This window comes from Polypterus senegalus, chromosome 9, assembly GCF_016835505.1.
Source record: "Polypterus senegalus isolate Bchr_013 chromosome 9, ASM1683550v1, whole genome shotgun sequence".
NCBI lineage: Eukaryota > Metazoa > Chordata > Cladistia > Polypteriformes > Polypteridae > Polypterus > Polypterus senegalus.
In genome coordinates this window covers 281,454-300,168 of record NC_053162.1, presented here as the reverse complement: position 1 = coordinate 300,168, position 18,715 = coordinate 281,454, and the positions used below count along the sequence as shown (strand labels likewise).

General features: G+C 53.4%; 2 protein-coding genes across 6 annotated transcripts in view; one reads left to right on the top strand and one right to left on the bottom strand.

Annotated features, from left to right (window-relative positions):
• ptges (prostaglandin E synthase) lies at nucleotides 1-7,824 on the top strand. Its single transcript, XM_039762537.1, has 3 exons — nucleotides 1-376; nucleotides 2,778-2,860; nucleotides 7,490-7,824. The coding sequence occupies exons 1-3, from the start codon at nucleotides 269-271 to the stop codon at nucleotides 7,734-7,736; spliced, it is 438 nt and encodes a 145-aa protein (XP_039618471.1). The 5' UTR covers nucleotides 1-268; the 3' UTR covers nucleotides 7,737-7,824.
• A 2,824-nt stretch (nucleotides 7,825-10,648) lies between these two features.
• Nucleotides 10,649-18,715, bottom strand: part of garnl3 (GTPase activating Rap/RanGAP domain like 3) — a 78,406-nt gene continuing 70,339 nt past the window's right edge. For all 5 annotated transcript variants that reach the window (XM_039762531.1, XM_039762534.1, XM_039762532.1 and 2 more), the window contains 3 exons: nucleotides 17,454-17,699; nucleotides 13,146-13,263; nucleotides 10,649-12,645 (listed from right to left, as the gene is read on the bottom strand). In XM_039762531.1, the coding sequence (XP_039618465.1) occupies nucleotides 12,486-12,645; nucleotides 13,146-13,263; nucleotides 17,454-17,699 (524 nt within the window). In that variant the 3' untranslated portion in view covers nucleotides 10,649-12,485. The remainder of the gene's footprint in view (nucleotides 12,646-13,145; nucleotides 13,264-17,453; nucleotides 17,700-18,715) is intronic.

Below are 18,715 nucleotides of genomic sequence, written 5' to 3'. Positions count from 1 at the left end.
AGGGCGCGTCCATTTGGCGAACCGCCGGACGAAGAGACTTAACGGGACTCCGCGAAACCGCGCGGCCTTCAAAATAAGTCGTCGGTGGGACTGAAGAGCGCATATAGCGCCTTACACCGACCGACTCCATCATCGGGGGGCGGCGGCGGCGGCGGGAGGGTCTTTTCCAGGCGCCAATTCCGTCTTTAGTTGCAGAAGCCCTCCGAGGGTGCGGAGCGCGGCGGACATTTGGAGCGCAGCTGGACTCGAGAAGCCCGCGACCGGCGACATGCTGCCCAACCGAGTGCTCTCGTGCTTCGTCGTCTACAGCGCGCTGCTCATCGTCAAGATGTACGTGGTGGCCATCATCACCGGGCAAGTGCGGCTGCGGAAGAAGGTAGGCGCGGGGCGGCGAGCGGGGCGGCGAGCGGGGGTCTTGGAGCGCCGAAATGGCTGCGCGCAGCGGACGGGTGCTCGGATTTAAGGGCTGCCGATGTGAGCGCTCGGCTGGGCTGTGGCGGGGAAAGGCGCTATACAGACCGCATGCTGAGATTCACGACGGGCGGCCTGGGGGGAGCGCAGATTGCAGGGTCGCGGGTTCACATCCACAGGTGGTCTGTGTGGAGTCTGGATGTTCTCCCCGTGAAGTGGGCTACTCATTCAAGGGGCTTTTATTGAGTTGGTCCCTCGGGCATCCATCCACGTTGTTCTTGTCCTGCCCTGCCGGTGATGCCCGTGCTTGAGTGGGCACTCACAGGAGTGTTCAGTTGCCACCACTTCACCTGTTTAGTCAGACATAGGACAGGAATGCCAAGTGTTCAGGTGCTGGTGTCCTATATAGCGCCTTTTATTCACTTCAGTGTCATTTGATTGAGGGAAGGGAGGGGGGTACACAAACTATCAGGCACTTCATTTTCAGCCCTGCAGGTGGCAGTGACAAAACAGAGGGGACCATGAAAACATGGGGTGGAAGGGTCTGTGAAGCTGCCCCCGGACCTGTGGCCAGCAGACCCTACAGTGGCCGCTCCGCACTCTCGCCGTGCCCCCCCAGTCGGGCGCTGCTTGCTCTCTCGCTTTTGTTTATTTCAGTTTCTTGGCCCGCCTGAGTGCTTCTCCACTTTCTGCTCTTCATCTCTGAAGTTTATGGCGGCCGTGCCAAAAAGCTTCAGGACGATAAAAGGTTTACATTGGTGGAGTGTGTGAGGCGGGCCAGCTGGGCTCAGGCGGGTGGGCAGGTGTGAAGGGTCAGCCGAGAAGATTAAATAAACACAGAAACCTGGCCTGCTGACCAGCATGTGACTAAGAGACTGAGGGTATCGAGGGGGTGGCGGGTCGGCCCAGAAGGTGTCAGAGCGGCACCTGCAGGTTGGTATTAGCAGTTTAGGCATCAGTGCGCCACCAACAGTTTGGTATTAGCAGTTCGGGCATCAGAGTACCACCTGCAGGTTGGTATTAGCAGTTCAGGCGTCAGAGCGCCACCTGGTATTAGCAGTTCGGGCATCAGAGCACCACCTGCAGGTTGGTATTAGCAGTTCGGGTGTCAGAGCGCCACCTGCAGGTTGGTAGTAGCAGTTCGGGTGTCAGAGCGCCACCTGCAGGTTGGTATTAGCAGTTCGGGTGTCAGAGCACCACCTGCAGGTTGGTATTAGCAGTACGGGCGTCAGAGCGCTACCTGGTATTAGCAGTTTGGGCGTCAGAGCGCCACCTGCAGGTTGGTATTAGCAGTGCAGGACTTGGTCTCGTCATCTCAATGGCTGCTCTTCACTAGAGAGCTCTCGCGATCTCCAACTGGAGCAGTCACCATGGACCCGCGCCACCTAGAGGCAGCCTGCTGAAGCTCCGCTCCAGGAGAGCCCATCTGTCCCTGTGATCCTCTAGTGGTGCCCTTCTTTTGATGCCCGCTGACAGACTCGACATCTTCCACCGCGTCCCCTGCCCTCTGGATTTAGCTACGCCCATTGGGATTGACCACACCCCCGCTGACATTAAGGCTGATGATTGTTGTCCCCAAGCTTTCTGATGGTCAATCAGTGGCTGACATGACATTTAGTGAGGTGGGGACATTCCACCTAAGTTCCTTATGCACAACATGATGGACTCTGCTGGCACTGGGCGAGGTGCTGACAAAAATCAGGGTGTCATCCCTCAGAATACGCAGCAGTCTGGACGAGGGGGCCGTCGGAGGAAGGCAGTGAGGTGGGATGCTTTCCGATTGAGCCAAGTCAGGACTCTTTTATTTGTGTTTGGTGTGCCATCATGCCCATCACCCTGCCCCGTGTGTCAGTATACCACTGTGAAAGGCGCTATATTACATAAAGGCTGTTGACCATTCAGCCTCTAGTGAGGCCCTGCACACAGTAGACTGGGTGGCCTACCGGTCACTCAGTGCCCTTACCTGAGCAGACATTCATCTTTCTGAGGTGCCACATGGTGCCAGTCCTCCTGCCCTCCCCCCAGCCTCAATCTTAAAGGGCATCTTGAGGTCCACTATTGGCTCATTTGCTGAGAATCAGTGACGGACCCCAGTGACAAAAGAAGAAAGAGGACGAGACCCCCCAGTCATCTTCCCGAGGCGTGGCATCACTTCAGACAGTAAGACAAAGTTAGCCCCCCCCAGCAGGTAGCAGTAGGGCACCACTTGATCAAGACAAACAGCCTTAGGTGATATAGCGCCTTTCTAGGTACTCGGACTGACTGGCCCCATTGGCAGACACAGAGGGGGCAGTTTGTGGTGTCCTCAGGAAGCCCTTGAAGCTGGTGCCACTCACTCTGCTACTGTATTTTCTTTCTCTTTGAAGGCCTTCGCCAACCCGGAGGACGCAGTGAGGCACGGAGGTCTGCAGTACCAGCGGAAGGACGAGGACGTGGAGAGGTGCCGCAGGTAGGACTGGACTCTCTAGTCTGTGTCTGGACGTTACTCAAATGCTGACCGTGTGCCCACCAGCAGATTTGAACCTGGCATGCCCTGCGTGCCCACATTTTCCCAGGAGGTGCCACCCTGGGTGAGCCACGTGCAGCGTTCAGTTGTGAATCGGCTGGCCACTCACGGTGGACCCCTAAGTCATTGGCGGCTCTCACACATGCTGACCACTGGCCCAGCACCAGAGAGTGGACGGCAGGTGGGCTTCCATTCCATAATTAATGGCCTTTGGTATGGAGCTTAGTGGGTGGAGAGAAACGCCAGGCAGGTCCGTGCCAGCTGCTCCAAAGGAAAAGAGACACAAGAACGAATCAGCAGGCTGCCACTTGGCCATCATGACAGGAAGCAGAGGTTTGATGAGCCTAACCTGGCACTTGCCTGGCACTCACCTGGCATCGGGTCTCCAGCTGCTCTCTAGCTGCATCTCAGTTTGAAGGGTCTGCGTATGCAAGTGGTGCACTGGCGTCCCGTCCGGGGTCACTCCTCGCTTTAGGCCCAGGTCACTGGGAGAGGCTCCGCCTCCTGGGTGGACTTCTCCTTGGCATCACTGCTGTGGTCCACACAGATCCCCCGTCCACAGACCTGGCCCTTACTTCCTTCAGTTGGGAATATAGCGCCTTTCTCATCATTCCCTGTCCACTCTCACCCATCTCTCGTCACTTCATCTCTTCTCGACTTGACCCCACACACACGCCTGTCATGCCCACTTCCTCCCATCTTTACCCACGTCTCCCCCCTACTGACCAGGAGCAGCAGCTTTACACTCCCAAAGCTGGCATCACTTCAGTAGCCTTCAGGACCCTTAAAGTCCCCTTCTGCTTGGCAGCTCCCCAGTGTCACAGTCTGAAGTGGCCACATGGTGCCATCCCTTCCTTGGCCTCAGCCTCAGAGGGACACTTGGTGGTTACTGTATGACTAGGAGATACTGGGGTCATCTGCTAGACTTTTGGGCACCTTCTGGGTGACATTGGCCTCTTCTCACGTCAAAGTGGACATTTCCCCCTACAGGACAGGGTGTAGCGCCCCCTGGTGACCCCTGATGTCCCCCAATGTTATATACGGGGTAGCCCTTCTTTCTTTCTTTCTAGAATGTCACTGTCTTTTCCTAAGATGGCATAGCTTCAAAACCTCAGGGAACATGAGGGAGCGTCAGGGAAAGTGAGGTTTCAGCATGTAACTTTTCTAACTTGAATACCAGGTGACACTGTGCCAGGTGGGTGCTGCCTGCCAGCACAGATCTTGGCGTGCCACTTTTCACATGGTGTTGTCGGTGGCCCATTCACAGCGATGGCAGTCAGCACTTTGATGTCACATTCCACTTTCGCTGCCAACGTGTTTCCTGTTTTTCCAGCCAAAGCCCCTCCTCCCCCCCGTTTCCGTCCACTTTGGCTTTTGCTTTAGGCCTCAGCTGGCGCTCATTTGGCGGGCGGAACGCCAGAGTCAGCAGGAGTCCGGGAAAGGTGGCCGGAATGTCGGAAGGAAAGGAAAACAAATGAGGGGAAGGGAACATTCCAGAGCCGACCTCTGTGCTGAGCCGTGGTGTTCCCGGGGGGCACGCTACGATGTGCACATTGGCGGTCTTGGGTGGGGGGGCAGCCTGGGGGCGTCACTGGTAAGGGGTGGAACCTCAGAAGGACCAATCGCAAGTGCTCAGATGAAGGGTCTGGGTTTGTAGGGGCCCCTCAGTGGCGCACTAGTGGTCATTTGGGACCCTCTAAATGGGCAGTCAAATCCAAGGACCACACCTCCTGTGTTGGCTGCCTGGGATGGAGTGCCTCCTGCTTTGTGCCAGCTGCTGCACGGAGAGGCCTGATCAGGTGTCAGCGGGCACATGGGTGCGTTTTGACAGTTTTGTGTTGTCTCTATATAGTGCCTTTCAGTTCCTTCTCTGGATTTTGGTGTCCCAACAGAAATGCCAGGGACAGCTAAGCCACCCTGACAAAGGCAGAGTTTCACTTACCGGAATGGCAGAGAAGCTTTGTGCCCCTAAGGAGCTGGCGAGTGAAGATGTGCCCAGCTTGATGGCCACCTGCTGTTCGCATTTGGGCCGGTTGCTGCAAGGCGCTATAAAGGGGGCAGCCGACGTTTCACTGACAGCCTTTCCTCGCCATGAAGGGTTTTGTGCCCACTGTGTTGTGTTTCTGTACATTTTTCTTTTTTATGATTTTTATCTCAAGGGTTTCTGTCCAGTCGTTGTATTGCAGTTCATGGGGGGCTTCAAAGACCATTTAGAGGTGACAGCAGGAGTCGCAAAAGAAAAGTGGGGGACACCCTGACTCCAACGCAGGGGGCTCAGGCATCAGATGGCAGCCGATTCATTTCTACTTCTAGAGTTGTAGAACTCATGAAGCACATGGGGACATCGGGGGGCTCGGCCTAAAAGGTGTCGAGGAGGGGCTTTAGTGGCTTTAGCCCTGAACTTTAAGCCCGCCCCCCCACTTCATCTCAATAAACTCAAAATCCCCTGGACCCCCAACTCTTCAATGGTAGATAGAAGCCCTTCAAAGCACCACATGTTAGAAACGCCTGCGGTGAGCGTCACCTCACGGATTACAAGCAGGAGAAAACGCAGAAGAGCAAAGGTGAGTGGTGACATCTGGGGTGGACTTGGAGGGCACCCTGGCCCCTCCCACTCTGACCCCATGACCTCACTACCCTTGAGCAGGCCAGAATCCCACCTCAATCTGGCTGCTCTTCAATTTGCTCCGCAGGCTTCGGCCTAAACAGGGAGAGCTGGAAAAACAACAGAAAATGGCCCAGCAAGAGTGGAAGAGCCCGGCAAGGGCAGGGATGGCCATAAACCCCAGGCAAACAAAGCATCTTTATAAATATTTATAAATGTTTTGACAGCAAAACATAAGAATTAAAAACTGAAAGCATAAAAAAAGAAGAAAACAGGCAAAAGGAGGTCGTCCACAGTAACCGCGATACGTCAATCAAAATGTGAAGTGCCCAAAAAATCCAAAACAACCGTAAACAGTAAGAGGAGCAGGCAGCAGCACTGAGCGCCAACAAAGGACTACAACTCCCATGAGCCTCTGCTGGGTTAGGGTGATACGCAACGCACGATGAAACAATTAATAAATAACAAAACCAACATAAACTGAAACTTTACAATCTGTGAGCAGCTGAGACGAGTTTTGTGAAATGAACATTCCGGAATCTCCCTAAACAAGAAAGGCTATCCCATAAAAGTGAAGTCCCGCCTCTGCCCCTCAGTCATTGGCTGAGGGTCCTGCCTTCTGTTCCAAAGCCCTGCATTACAGAAATGTGCTTCCTACTTAGGATGTGCGCTTAGGAGTATTCTGGTAGTGTCTGTGCCCACGACTGGCATGATGATGACTGGCATGACGATGATGTGACATGAGTACCGTTTTTCACATCGTTTACCGTTGTCTAGCAGTGGTCACCGTTTTCTTCTCTTATGTCATAAAATTATTTCTGTCCATTCAAACGATGAGGTCAACAGCACAAAGTCCACAGGGTAAGTGGCAGATTGAAAATGTCATCTGTTGGTGGCACCTTCTTTTAAGGGAACAAACCTCAGTAGAATAGAAAGTAAGTCAGACCCTCGTATTGAGTCACAGGGTTAGTACTGTTTAATAAAAGGTCATCTAGTGACATGTTCGTCTTCATAGGCATCACTCTTGCCCTGTGCCAACCTGCCAGCTGACATCTCCTGCAGTTTCTTTACTCCAAGCGATCAAAGAGGTCCTAACAGGGCAAAGAGGGGCAGGGCTTGAGCCACCCCAGTGTGCCTGTCCCTGCCACTTGTCACCACCAGCTCTTTTGTGCCATACCCTTAGGTGGTGCCACTTTGGAACTTTCACTTGTTATCACACCAGAGCTGCCGTTTCACATTTAAGCTGAGGCCAGCATGAGGCTGAAGTGCAGGAGTTTACAAGAGGGAGGCAGCGAGTCAGACAGGCATGGGCACAGGTGCGGGCGCCTTATCTCCATGGCCCTAAGCCAGCCGTTTCATTTCCCTCCATTAAGCCCATCACATCTGTCATGACCAGTAAATCACCCACCGCTGTTTCTCTTCTCCTGCCTGGCCCCCGCAGAACAATCTGAGCCGTTCCAGGCGCAGCGCTTATCGGGCAGCGCCGTCCGAACGTGGGATGTGCCTTCATTTGGCTGGCACGACTCCAGGCTCGGCAGAACCTCCCAAGATGAAGGGACTGCTGCGGTCTGTGCCTCAACTCCTGGACATGGTGTGGCGGCGCCCCCTGTAGGGTCCATCTGAAGACACTTGGACCCCAGTTCAAGTCTCACCTGCATTTGGGTGACTGAGTGCCCACTGCAGGATCATCTCTGATGACAGTCACACCCTTGGCACTGCTTCAGGGAACATCTGGCTGGCTGGAGGCAGCTGGTATGGACAAGGGGCAGACATTCTTGGTGGTTTTACTCTGAGGTTGTCCATTCATTCCAAAAACTTACCAGGCAGGCAGACTGACCAGTGTAAGCCAGTCCAGTGTGGCATGCCGGAGTCAGGCACCCAATGCTCCCAGAGTAGATGGACGGGTGCGCCAGCGCCAGGCCAGCAGCTCCTGCCCTTTCACACTTTGTCTCTGCTTGTCTTTTCAGGGCCCACCGTAATGACATGGAGAACATCCTGCCCTTCCTGTTCCTTGGTGCCGTCTACTGCATGCTGGAGCCCAGCCTGATGGCCGCTCATGCCCACTTCCTCGTCTTCTTCTTGGGCCGACTGCTCCACACCGTGGCCTACCTGGGCAAGCTGAGGGCACCCATTCGCTCTGTGGCATACAGCATCGCCCAGCTGCCCTGCTTCTCCATGGCTGTCCAGATCCTGGTGGCAGCCTTGTCCAGCTGAGGTGGACCTGCTATACTTGTCTGAAAGGCACTATATGTAATAAAGATTGGTGGTCTGGTCTGGTCTGGTCTGCCGTTAACTCTTCTATGGCACAAGATGTCTGTCTGTGTCCTCATTGGTTTTGGACAAATCAGCTGACCTGAGCGTGGATCAGTCACTTTAGGGGTGACCGGGTGGCCAAGGGACAAAGAACTCACTCAACAGGGGGTACACATGCCAGGGACACAGGCATAACGGTGGGTGGCACTCCAAGAAGACACGATAGATGGATTTGAAATTAAGCCAGCTGGCCAAACTGAAATATGACTTCACTAATATAGCGCCTTTCACTTCTATCTATCTATCTATCTATCTGTCTGTCTGTTATATAGCGCCTTTAACATACAGCACCTTCACAAAGTCATCAGGCCCTGTCACTTTTGTCACACTTTGTGCTCATCAGATGGCACTTGCCACCCCAGACTGAGGGCATTTGGAATTTTTGCAGACTTCTTAAATATTAATAGTCGCACAGATGGCACCAACACAAGACGTCAGACTCTTTACTCAGGACGTTGGCAGCCATTCCATCCCGGGGTCTTCTTGGTTTGACACCACCAGCTTTGCCTGCCTGGATTTGGGGGTTTCCTTTGGTTCTTCTCTGTAGACCCCCTCAAGCTCTGTTAGGGTGCATGGAGACCACCTGTGGATGGCTATCAGCGGGTCTCTCTAGAGGGGTCCCATTGGCTTCTGGCTGGGCCACTCGAGGACATTCCCAGAGTTGTCCCGAAGCCACTCCTGTGTATTGTCTTTGCTTTGTAACTCTTCGTCCAGGTCGGAGGTCCTGAGCTCTCTAAGGGGGTTTTCATTAAGGCTCTGTTCAGTCGCAGTCCCCAATGCTGCCACCGCCATGTTGGAGTGCCGTTGCGCAGGTGACAAGCGGTGCCCAACTTTCTCCAGACCTTTCCAACAGCTGAGTTTCAGTTGGCTGTGCCAGCGTGCTGCCAGTCTGCTTTATTTGTCCTTTAGCTCCCCGTAGATGTCCCATTTCGGTCTGCTGACACAGACGTGTGTGTATTGAATCATCGTCACAGTCTCACAGTCACATGACAGTCAAAGTCATCCTGCAGGGCTCAAGCGGCTGCCATGCGTGTCACGTGGCACACTTAAAATGTTGAAAGTGGTGGCACCCTGGCAGGGCCTGGTGTTGTGCTCAGAGGGTCACATGAGTCCATGGAAACCCTGATTGATGTGCCCCTGGCACCACTCACCACACCAGCCCCGCAGGTGGCATCTATGCTTACATCACCCTCTGCTGTCGGAGCTCTGTGACGGGTTTATTGGGTCCTTACTGCTAAGCGTCATGGCCAGTGAATGCCAATCAGCGTGTGACATGTCACCCCTCGCCAGCGCCATCAATAGACAGGAGAACTGTCTGATCTCAGGACTGCTGTCCTCAATACCTAAAAGCTCTGAGGTGTGACGGTGACATTAAGAACACACCTGACTGGCACCCTCTGCGGTCTGCACTCTGTTACAGGGTCCAAAATGTCCTTGTCCTCAGCCCGGTGACACTCTCCCCCATCTGTGCTCGTCCACATGTGGCCCAGTGCTGTGATTACCGAGTGTCCCTACCTGACAATGGGGCTCCTGTCACTCTTATCGCCTCAGAGTCTTACGGTGTCACAGAGCCACCGAGTGACATTAGCAGCTGAATGGCTGGTGCCACACACACCTCTGCCTATCTGCTTTTCATTGTAGGGCAGCAGAGAGTTGAAGCCCACCCTGATGCCACTCACTCTTCACGCTGCCCAATGATTCAAAGGAGGTGGCACAGTTGTCTGAAGTGGCAGATGCACCCGCATGGGTGCTGCTGCCACCACAGAGTGCCATGTGGAGTCTGAGACTTTGCTGGTATGTCCCACCCAGAGCTAAGAGGTGATGATGGCACCACCACACACCTAGTGAGGGCCAGAAGTCAGTGGCATGGCATGGCATGCTCAAATGCCAGCCCCACCATTGTTTTCATGTGGCCTTCTCTGATTGGTGACAGTGAAGTTAACTGTTAACTGTAATAGACTGGCATCTTGCCTGGTGCGGGTTCTTTACTTTTGCCCATTGCAGCTCACTTTGACCCTGAAAAGGAAACTCAAATGATGGATGGCCACCCACTACACTGAACTCATCCTTGTCACCTTTGTGGTACCTTGTAATGAAGGGCTTTGTGAAAGGCTCTATATAAAATAAACATGGAGGTGCCAGGGGGCAGAGGGCACCACCACAGTCCACCTGTTTCCTCTGTGGTGCGCTGCCTGTGGTCACATGACACTGGGGGGCTTCAACGGTTGAACGGAGACCATCAGAGCAATTCATAAGGTGGCAGCCTGTCACTCCTGTGTCCCCGTGTTGTGTGCCCTCGACGTGTCTTCGAAATGCCAGCTGATCTCTGGGCAGACCAAATCCTACTGGGAAAATGGAGGTCTTGGGTGGCCCACGGCATCGGCAAAATGAGCTCCAGTCCAGTTGGGTGAAGGGTCCGCAACGAGGAGGGGGGCCGCTTTGCTGCTTCTGCTACTGGGGGCTTTGAATGGAATCATCAGAACTTGGAGAGGAGCGGGCAGTCCACAGTCAGAAAGTGAGGGGCAGGTCAAAGCTCAAGGGTCCTTCTGGACCGACAGTGAATGAAAGGGGGCAGCAGTGAGCCGAGACCCCAACCTTTGGAAAGAGTGGCGAGGCGGGGGGTTCAAGGGGGCTGGCAGACATTCAGGCGCAGAAGGAAGTGGGAAAAGGGGGTCCTGCTGGGTTACGTTAAACAAAGCTCCTCATCGGGCACACGGACACACACACAGAGCGGCGGAGTGGGAGACCTTGTGAGACCCTCATCCTCGGCGGCGACTGCCCACAGAGCCACAGGAAGAGGCGGCACACGGGGGTCCGATTTCATCACTTTTATTTCATATCAATGACCAGGATGAGCTACTGTCACAGCAGTGGGGCGCAGCACTTGGAGGGCATCGAAATCCGTCCACTGTTGGCGCTCGCCGTGAAACACAAAACACTGACGGGTGAAGAACTTGGCATTAAAACCCCAAGGTGCTACGCTACAGTTTAAGACACTTGGTGCTTCGTTTGATTGGATATCACAAAGGGTCAGCGACAGTCGAAACGTACAAAACCAGCGGCGGGAGAAAGGGGCGGAGCAAAGAGGAGGAGGAGGAGGAAGAGGAAGAAATCCTCCAAATCACTGAGCAGCACACAAGAAGTAACCGGCAAACATATTCCCTGTGTCTCCCTGTCTGTATGTACAGAGCGGTCAGTCGGTCAGTCGGTCAGTCTGTGGAGATTCATTTATTTAGAGGATTTACTCGCATCGTGAGTTTAGACCCCTCAACTGAGTCGCTTGGTCTTTTCGAGTGCAGAAGCAGAGGGTGAAGTGGGCATGCACTGTACAAGGAGGAGGGAGACGTCCGGGTGGTCACCTCTGAGACCTGCGCTCCTGGAAATATCAAGAGTGACCGACACGGAGCACAAAGACACAAACCCGAGCAGATGCCAAGTCAGTGACCCCAGGACTGACCAGAGGCCGATGACGCCGGCCAAGGGGGAATCGGGGGATGCGGGTGGGACGTGATGGCCGGGCATCCAGCTGGCAGCAGGGCAGCAAGGCCTGACAGCTGATATCTGGGGGCAAACACATGCCAACAGACAAACAAGCTGGGTGGGGGTGAAGGGTGCCAGCGCACACCTGGATCCTCAGAACTGGTGGCACAGAGTTTATGCTGTCTGCCCTTTAGCTTGCTGCTGGCTCAACTGGCAGAATTAAATACAAAATGCCAGGCTGGCGATATCCCCCCAGTCTCTCTTTTATATAGTGCCTTTTACAGTCAGCACCATCACAAGGCACAACACAAATCCCAGCGCATGCCAGTTACAAAGAGGGGCACAGCTGGCTCCAGCTCTGTATGCCAGCTGCTCTAAAGTCACCACCAATGGCTTCTGTCATGCCAATGGGTGCCAATGAAGTGCCAACTGTTCTCTGGCACCTTTTTGAATTATTCAGTTCCACAGCCAATAGGATTTACAAACAGAGCAGCTTTCTGTTTCATATAGCGCCTTAAACTGTGGACAGAATCCCACTGGGAGCCAACGGTGGGCACTGATCCAGTTGCAGTTGAGCCATTTGGCCACTAGAGGACCACGGGCACTGCCACCCCACACCAGCAGGGTGTGCCTCGAGCTCTGCCTGGTGGAGGCGCTATATACATTACAAGAGCAACTGAGGAAGGCCATTAACTCGGGGCTCAGGGTGAAAGGGTGGCAAAGGCCATCTTGGAATCCCTCACGAGGGAGTAGGCACAAGTAGCACCACAAAGGGATGCCCCATCACGCTGTGGCACACGATGCGATGGCTGAAGGATTCAAAGCATTTAGAGGGGCTCGCTGGGACCACCGGCTTGATAGCACTGCCTGAAGTCTGCTACGTCTCGGCTCTTCTTCACTCCAACGGTCCTGGGTCATTTGTGCCCCCTGGGCACCGCTTGCCAGCTGCGAGGCGTCACCAGGGGGCACGGCCTGCAACTACCACCGGACCATGGCTCACACAGCCCAGTCGGCCCCCGGCTCTTGGCCATCAGCGCCTCGTCACTTCGGTTTCATTTCCAGACCACAACAACAAAAAAGGACAACTCACTGATATGGTGACATTCCCACCACAATGGGGGAAAAGAAAAAGGCGCTATAAAAGAAAAGAAAAGGGGTCGCAGATTGTCGTCACTTCAAGTCCACAATGTCCTCCTCGAAGGAAGTGGCCAGCGTGAAGGGGACACCACCGAGTGCTGGACTGTCCGCTGCGGGTCCTGCATCAGGGTCAGTGCCACCCAGGACGGCTCTCTGCTCCTCGGCCTCGGCCTCTGCCAGCTCTGCGCTGATCCTGGACGGGGAGAAAGACAAAAAGGGAAAGGTGGATGGGGGGCATGGCGGGGGGCTCCAAAAGGCAGACAGCTGTGTGTTTCATGGGTGGGTGTGAGCTTCCTACTGAGAAGGCTCAGTGCCAAGAAAAATGGCATGCAGAGTGCCAAGCAGAAGCCCATTGTGGTATTTCAAGTTCATTGAGGCTACAGTGGGCATTCAGGGCTGCCCACTATATCAGGCTCTATAATGAAACAGACGGGTTCCCAAAGAGAACGTTCACTCTGTGTGGTTCACACTGGACATCTGCCGAGTGTCCTCTCTGCCCTGACAAGTCCCCAGTGTGCCCTTTGTCTCACATGCCACTCACCCAAGGTGACTACCCAGTGCCTGTCACACTCCCTTCCCTTGTCACTATTCATGGGTGGCACGTGGAGGGTGATAAAGAAATCTCCTGGCATCAGGGACATTCTGTTAATGCTGTGGTGATGTCCCTAGTGAAGGGCAGCTGTGCCCGCTTACCTCTCGCTGCTGGATGACCGCACCGCCTCCACTTTGGGGTCCCCTTCTCCTGTTTTGCGTGCCGCCTTCTTGGGTCTTTGCGTGGCATCATATTTATTACTGGGCTCGTCTGTCAGGCCTTACGAGAGAAAGGAAAAAGAACAAGCAGCCTTTATATAGTGCCTTTCAGGTGTGCCCACCTTTGCAAGCACAACTGTCACTCTGCAGCCCCAGCTGAAGTCATTGAGGTCATTTAAGCCAACATCTGATGAGGACGCTTTTCAAGTTCACAGGGCGGACAAATGATAGAAGAGAGGAGAACTATGGCGCTGCCCACCCGTCGAGCAAGAGGGGCTTTGGAGTGTTGGTTCTTTGAGACGTTTCAGGTAAGGAAGACAGTAACCCCGCCACAGGGGGTGACAAACCAATGTGCTTCTTCATGCCAGTCCCAACCCCGGATAAATGGGGAGGCTACATCAGGAAGGGCATCTGGTGTCAAATTTTGCCAAAACCATATGTGGACAACAATACAAATTTCCATAGCGGATCGGTCGAGCCCCAGGTTAACAATGACCACCACCAGTACTGCCAACAGGGGGCAGGGGGAGATTGGGCTACTGTTGGCCGAAGAAGAAGAAGGAGAGGAAGAGGGGGAGACGTGTCCAGAGGCAGGAGGACAGGAGGAAGGCAAAGAGAGCGGCACTGAGGGTAGGAACTGTGAATGTGGGCAGTGTGACTGGTAAGGGGAGAGAGTTGGCAGAGATGATGGAGAGGAGGAAGGTTGATATATTGTGAGACTAAACGGAAGGGGAGTAAGGCCAGGAGGACCAGAGGGGGGCTCAAACTGGTCTATCATGGTGTGGATGGGAGGAGAAATGGAGTAGCAGTGAATCTGAAGGAACAGCACGTCAAGAGTGTCAGGCAGAGTGAGGATGATGAAGGTGTGATGATGAATGATGTTAGTGCAGATGCACCACAAGTTGAAGATCTCTGGAGTGAGTTGGATGAAGTGATGAACCTGATTGGAGCGGATTACAATGGACATGTTGGTGAAGACGAGGAGGTGGTGGGTAGGTGTGGTGTCAAGGAGAGGAATGAAGAAGGTCAGAGGATAGTGGATTATACCAAAAGGATGGACATGGCTGTGGTGAATAAGAAGAGGGAGGAGCACAGGGTGACGTACAAGAGCGAAGGAAGATGCCCACAGGTAGATGACATCCTACAAAGAAGAGTCAATCTGAAGCAGACTGGAGACTGCAAAGTGCTGGCAGGGGAAAGTGAAGTTAGACAGCATGGGATGGTGGTCTGTAGGAGGACAGTTGGAGATCAAGAAGAGGAAGAGAGTGAGGGCAGAGCCAAGGATCAAATAGTGGAAGTTGAATAAGGAAGACTGCAAGGTGGAGTTTAGGGAGGAGGTGAGACTGGCACTGGGTGGCACTGAAGAGTCACCAGACAGTTGGGCAACTACAGCAGATGTAGTAAGGGTGACAGCAAGAAGGGGGCTTGACGTGACATCTGGAGAGAGGAAGGAGGAAAAGGAAACCTGGTGGTGGAATGAGGAAATACAGGAGAGTATACAGAGGAAGAGGATGGTGAAGATGAAGTGAGATAGTCAGAGAGATGCAGAAAGTAGACAAGGGTACAAGGAGATAAGGTGCAAGGTGAAGAGAGAGGTGACGAAGGCTAAAGAAAAGGCGTATGATGTGTTGTATGAGAGGCTGGACACTAAGGAGGGAGAAAAGGACCGGTGGGCTACAGCGGGGGGCCGAGCTGGGAAAGATGAGCAGCAGGTTAGGGTGATAAAAGGATAAAGATGGAAACCAGTGAGGAGATGGTGTGGAGCAGATGGAAAGAGGACTTTGAGAGGCTGATGAATGAAGAGAACGAGAGAGAGAAGAGGTTAGATGATGTGGAGATAGTGAATCAGAAAGTGCAATGGATTAGCAAGGAGGAAGTAAGGACAGCGATGAAGAGGATGAAGAATGGAAAAGCCGTGATCCAGATGACATACCTGTGGAATTATGGAGGTGTTTAGGAGAGATGGCAGTGGAGTTTTTAACAGGATTGTTTAATGGAATCTTGGAAAATGAGAGGATGATGAGGAGTGGAGAAGAAGTGGACTGGTGGGCCGATATTTAAGAATAAGGGGGATGTGCAGAACTGCAGTAACTACTGGGGTATAAAAACTGATGAGCCACAGTATGAAGTTATGGGAAAGAGTAGTGGAAGATCAGATAGGAATTGGGGTGATGATCAGTGAGCAGCAGGATGGTTTCATGCCAAGAAAGAGCACCACAGATGAGATGTTTGCTCTGAGGATGTTAATGGAGAAGTAGAGAGAAGACCAGAAGGAGTTGCATTGCGTCTTTGTGGACCAGCAGAGAGCATATGACAGGGTGACTGAGAGGAGCTGTGGTATTGAATGAGGAAGTCATGAGTGGCAGAGAAGTACGTGAGAGTGGCACAGGATATGAACGAGGGCAGTGTGACCGTGGTGAGGTCTGCGGTAGGAGTGACGGAGGTGGGATTACATCAGGGATCGGCTCTGAGCCAAAATGGTGATGGACAGGCTGACAGATGAGATCAGACAGGAGTCCCCGTGGACTGTGATGTCTGCTGATGACATTGTGATCTGCAGGTTGAGGAGACCCTGGTGAGGTTGAGATATGAAAGGAGAGGAATGAAGGTCAGTAGGACCACCAAGACAGAATCCATGTGTGTGAATGAGAGGGAGGTCAGTGGAGTGGTGAGGATGAAGGAGTGGAACTGATGAAGGTGGATGAGTTTAAATACTTGGGATCAACAGTACAGAGTAACGGGGAGTGTGGAAGAGAAGTGAAGAAGAGAGTGCAGGCAGGGTGGAGTGGCTGGAGAAGAGTGACAGGAGTGACAGACGGGTATCAGCAAGAGTGACAGGGAGGGTCTACAGGACGGTAGTGAGACCAGCTGTGTTATATGGGCTGGAGACGATGGCACAGGAGGCAGAGCTGGAGGTGGCAGAGTTAAAGATGCTAAGATTGGCATTGGGGGTGACAAGGATGGACAGGATGAGGACATTAGAGGGTCAGCTCCGGTGGGACAGTCGGGAGACAAAGTCAGAGAGGCGAGATGGCGTTGGTTTGGAGAGAGGCTGGGTATACTGGGAGAAGGATGCTAAGGATTGAGCTGCCAGGGAAGAAGAGAAGAGGAAGGCCTAAGAGGAGGTTTATAGATGTGGTGAGAGGGGACATGCAGGTGACGGGTGTGACAGAACAAGATGACGAGGACAGAAAGATATGGAAGAAGATGATCCACTATGGTGACCCCTAACGGGAGCAGCCGAAAGAAGAAGAAGAAGAAGGTAAGGAAGACAGAAAGTCAAGGAGGGGCAGCTCATGTCACTCATCACAGTGGCAGAGCAGTGACGTCTAATTGGCACAGGCAAGGAAGAACTTCACAGTACAAGTCACAGGAAAAGACAGCGCTGAGACACTAGGGGGCAACACACCTAGGATGTCATCAGTAAAAGAGGTCAGCCACTAGGGGGTGACAGTCAGGTATGCTAATCACTTCAAGATAATTCTATTGTTTCATGTGAGGCTGGCAGAATTTCAAGGTCAGGTAGCTCTGCCCACTAATGATGGCGCCAGAGAGCAGCGATGTGTCACATGTCGATTGGCACACGCAAGTCAGAATTTGCCTATGTGCACGTGACTATAGCCAAGCAAACTAAGCCAGAACATTTCAGCTTTGTGATGCCACTTCAATGCCATGACCACTACGGGAATCAGTGTGGCATCAGGATGTAAAACATTTATCATTGTGTCAGTGGGCTTTAGTGCCAGCGTAATAAGAGTGCTGGAGATGTTAGCTGGGGCTCAACCCTGGATGGGGATGCCAGGCCAGTTTAAAGTCAGCAGCCCACCTAACGTAGATGAGGTACAAAATGCAGAAACAGACCAGTGGACATTTGAAGGCAGTGACCACCAGTGGTGCCCGTGCCACGTGAGGCTCCTGGAGTGGAGCTGCTAAGCTGGACAGGTGCTGGCAAGGAAAGGGCAAGAAAAAGCGAGCAGAGCGCCACTTCCAGGAAAGGGACATTCATTTGTGTCATCCGCCAGGCAGCAAAAAGATGTGACGGCCACACAGGGAGCCCCTCAGCATGACCCTGAGCAAGTCACGTCACCTGCTTGTGCTCCGAATGAAGAAAATCACAGAAACAGAGCCAGCTGGGTTTCAGATGCCATCAGCCACCATGGATGTTGGCATTGCCCAAGTGACAAGATGGCAGAGCCGGAGGACAAAAGGCCAGGACCGGGGGCATGGACGTGTGAAGCACTGCGGACTTACCCAGGAGCTCCTTGCGTGTCCGGCTTGCAATCTCCTTGATCTCCATGCGTGAGAGGGACAGCGAGTGGGCGACTGGCACGATGTTAGCTGCCGCCGCCATGGCCACCGCCACCGCTGCCGTCGTGGTGCTTGCCGTTGGCGTCGTGATGATTTTGTTGACCAGCGGGGACTTCAGCGGCCGCTCGACGCTCTGGCTCACCAGGTTACTGAGGGGGATTTTGTAGATGTGTCTTATCTGCGGCTCACCTTGGGGAAGAGGCAAAACAACACGAGTGAGACCCTCGGAGTCGCTGCGGCCCACCGAAGTTCAGCATAGATCCCCATGATGCTTGACAGTGTCGGTGGGCAGCGGAGCTCCTGTGTAGTGTGCCAGTTGTTCGAGTCATCTCTCTGAAACTCAAACAGAACAGAATTGGTTAACACTGAAAGTTGATGCCCATTACCCCCATGCTCTCTGGTGCCATCTTTAGGTGGGCTTGCCCATTAGCTAGTTGTATTTCCTTATTATTGTAATCCATCTCAGGTTCTTCAGGTGAGGGTGACAGAAGTGCCAGTGAGCCCATTCTGCCCACTAATTCTGGCATGCAGGAGTGAGACAATGTCAACCCTTTAAACCTGTAGAGTGCCCACCTTTGAGGTGCCAGTCTGCACTGCAGCCCACAAGCCCTTCCATTTCCACTTCTGGGCTTTTTGCTGGGATAGCAGAGCATTCAGAGCATCTGTCATTCTGTGCATGGCACAACTTAAAGTACCATGCAGGGGGACTTGGCCAAGGAGGAGGTGCCCACCTGACATCCAGAGGCATCTGCACAACATTGGCACACAAGCTCGACCACCTCAGCCTTTCTTGGGCCCTCAGACATGGTGTGTCTCAAGTATTTGTTCCCAACTCTCAGACATTACTGCCACCACTAAAGGTGACACTATAAAGGGCATACCTGGCAGGACACCCATTCCGGCCAATAAGAACATTACTTTCCTTTGAGGACCTTAAATGCCACCACCCTGTGTTTGTGTCTGCCACTCCTCCATCACACAGGCACACATGTCAGAGAGAATGAACCCTAAAAGAGAAGCCATCCTGTGGGGACAGTGCCACCTGCAGGCTGCTAGTGGTCACTGACAGGAGGTGTCTTCATTTCCAGTGCACATCTTTCAGAAGTGTACCCAAACCTCACTACAAGACATGGCATGACACCACGGTAAGGGGCAGAGTGACAGGGACACCAGAAGAATAAGCCGAGGCAAAGGTGACAATTGTG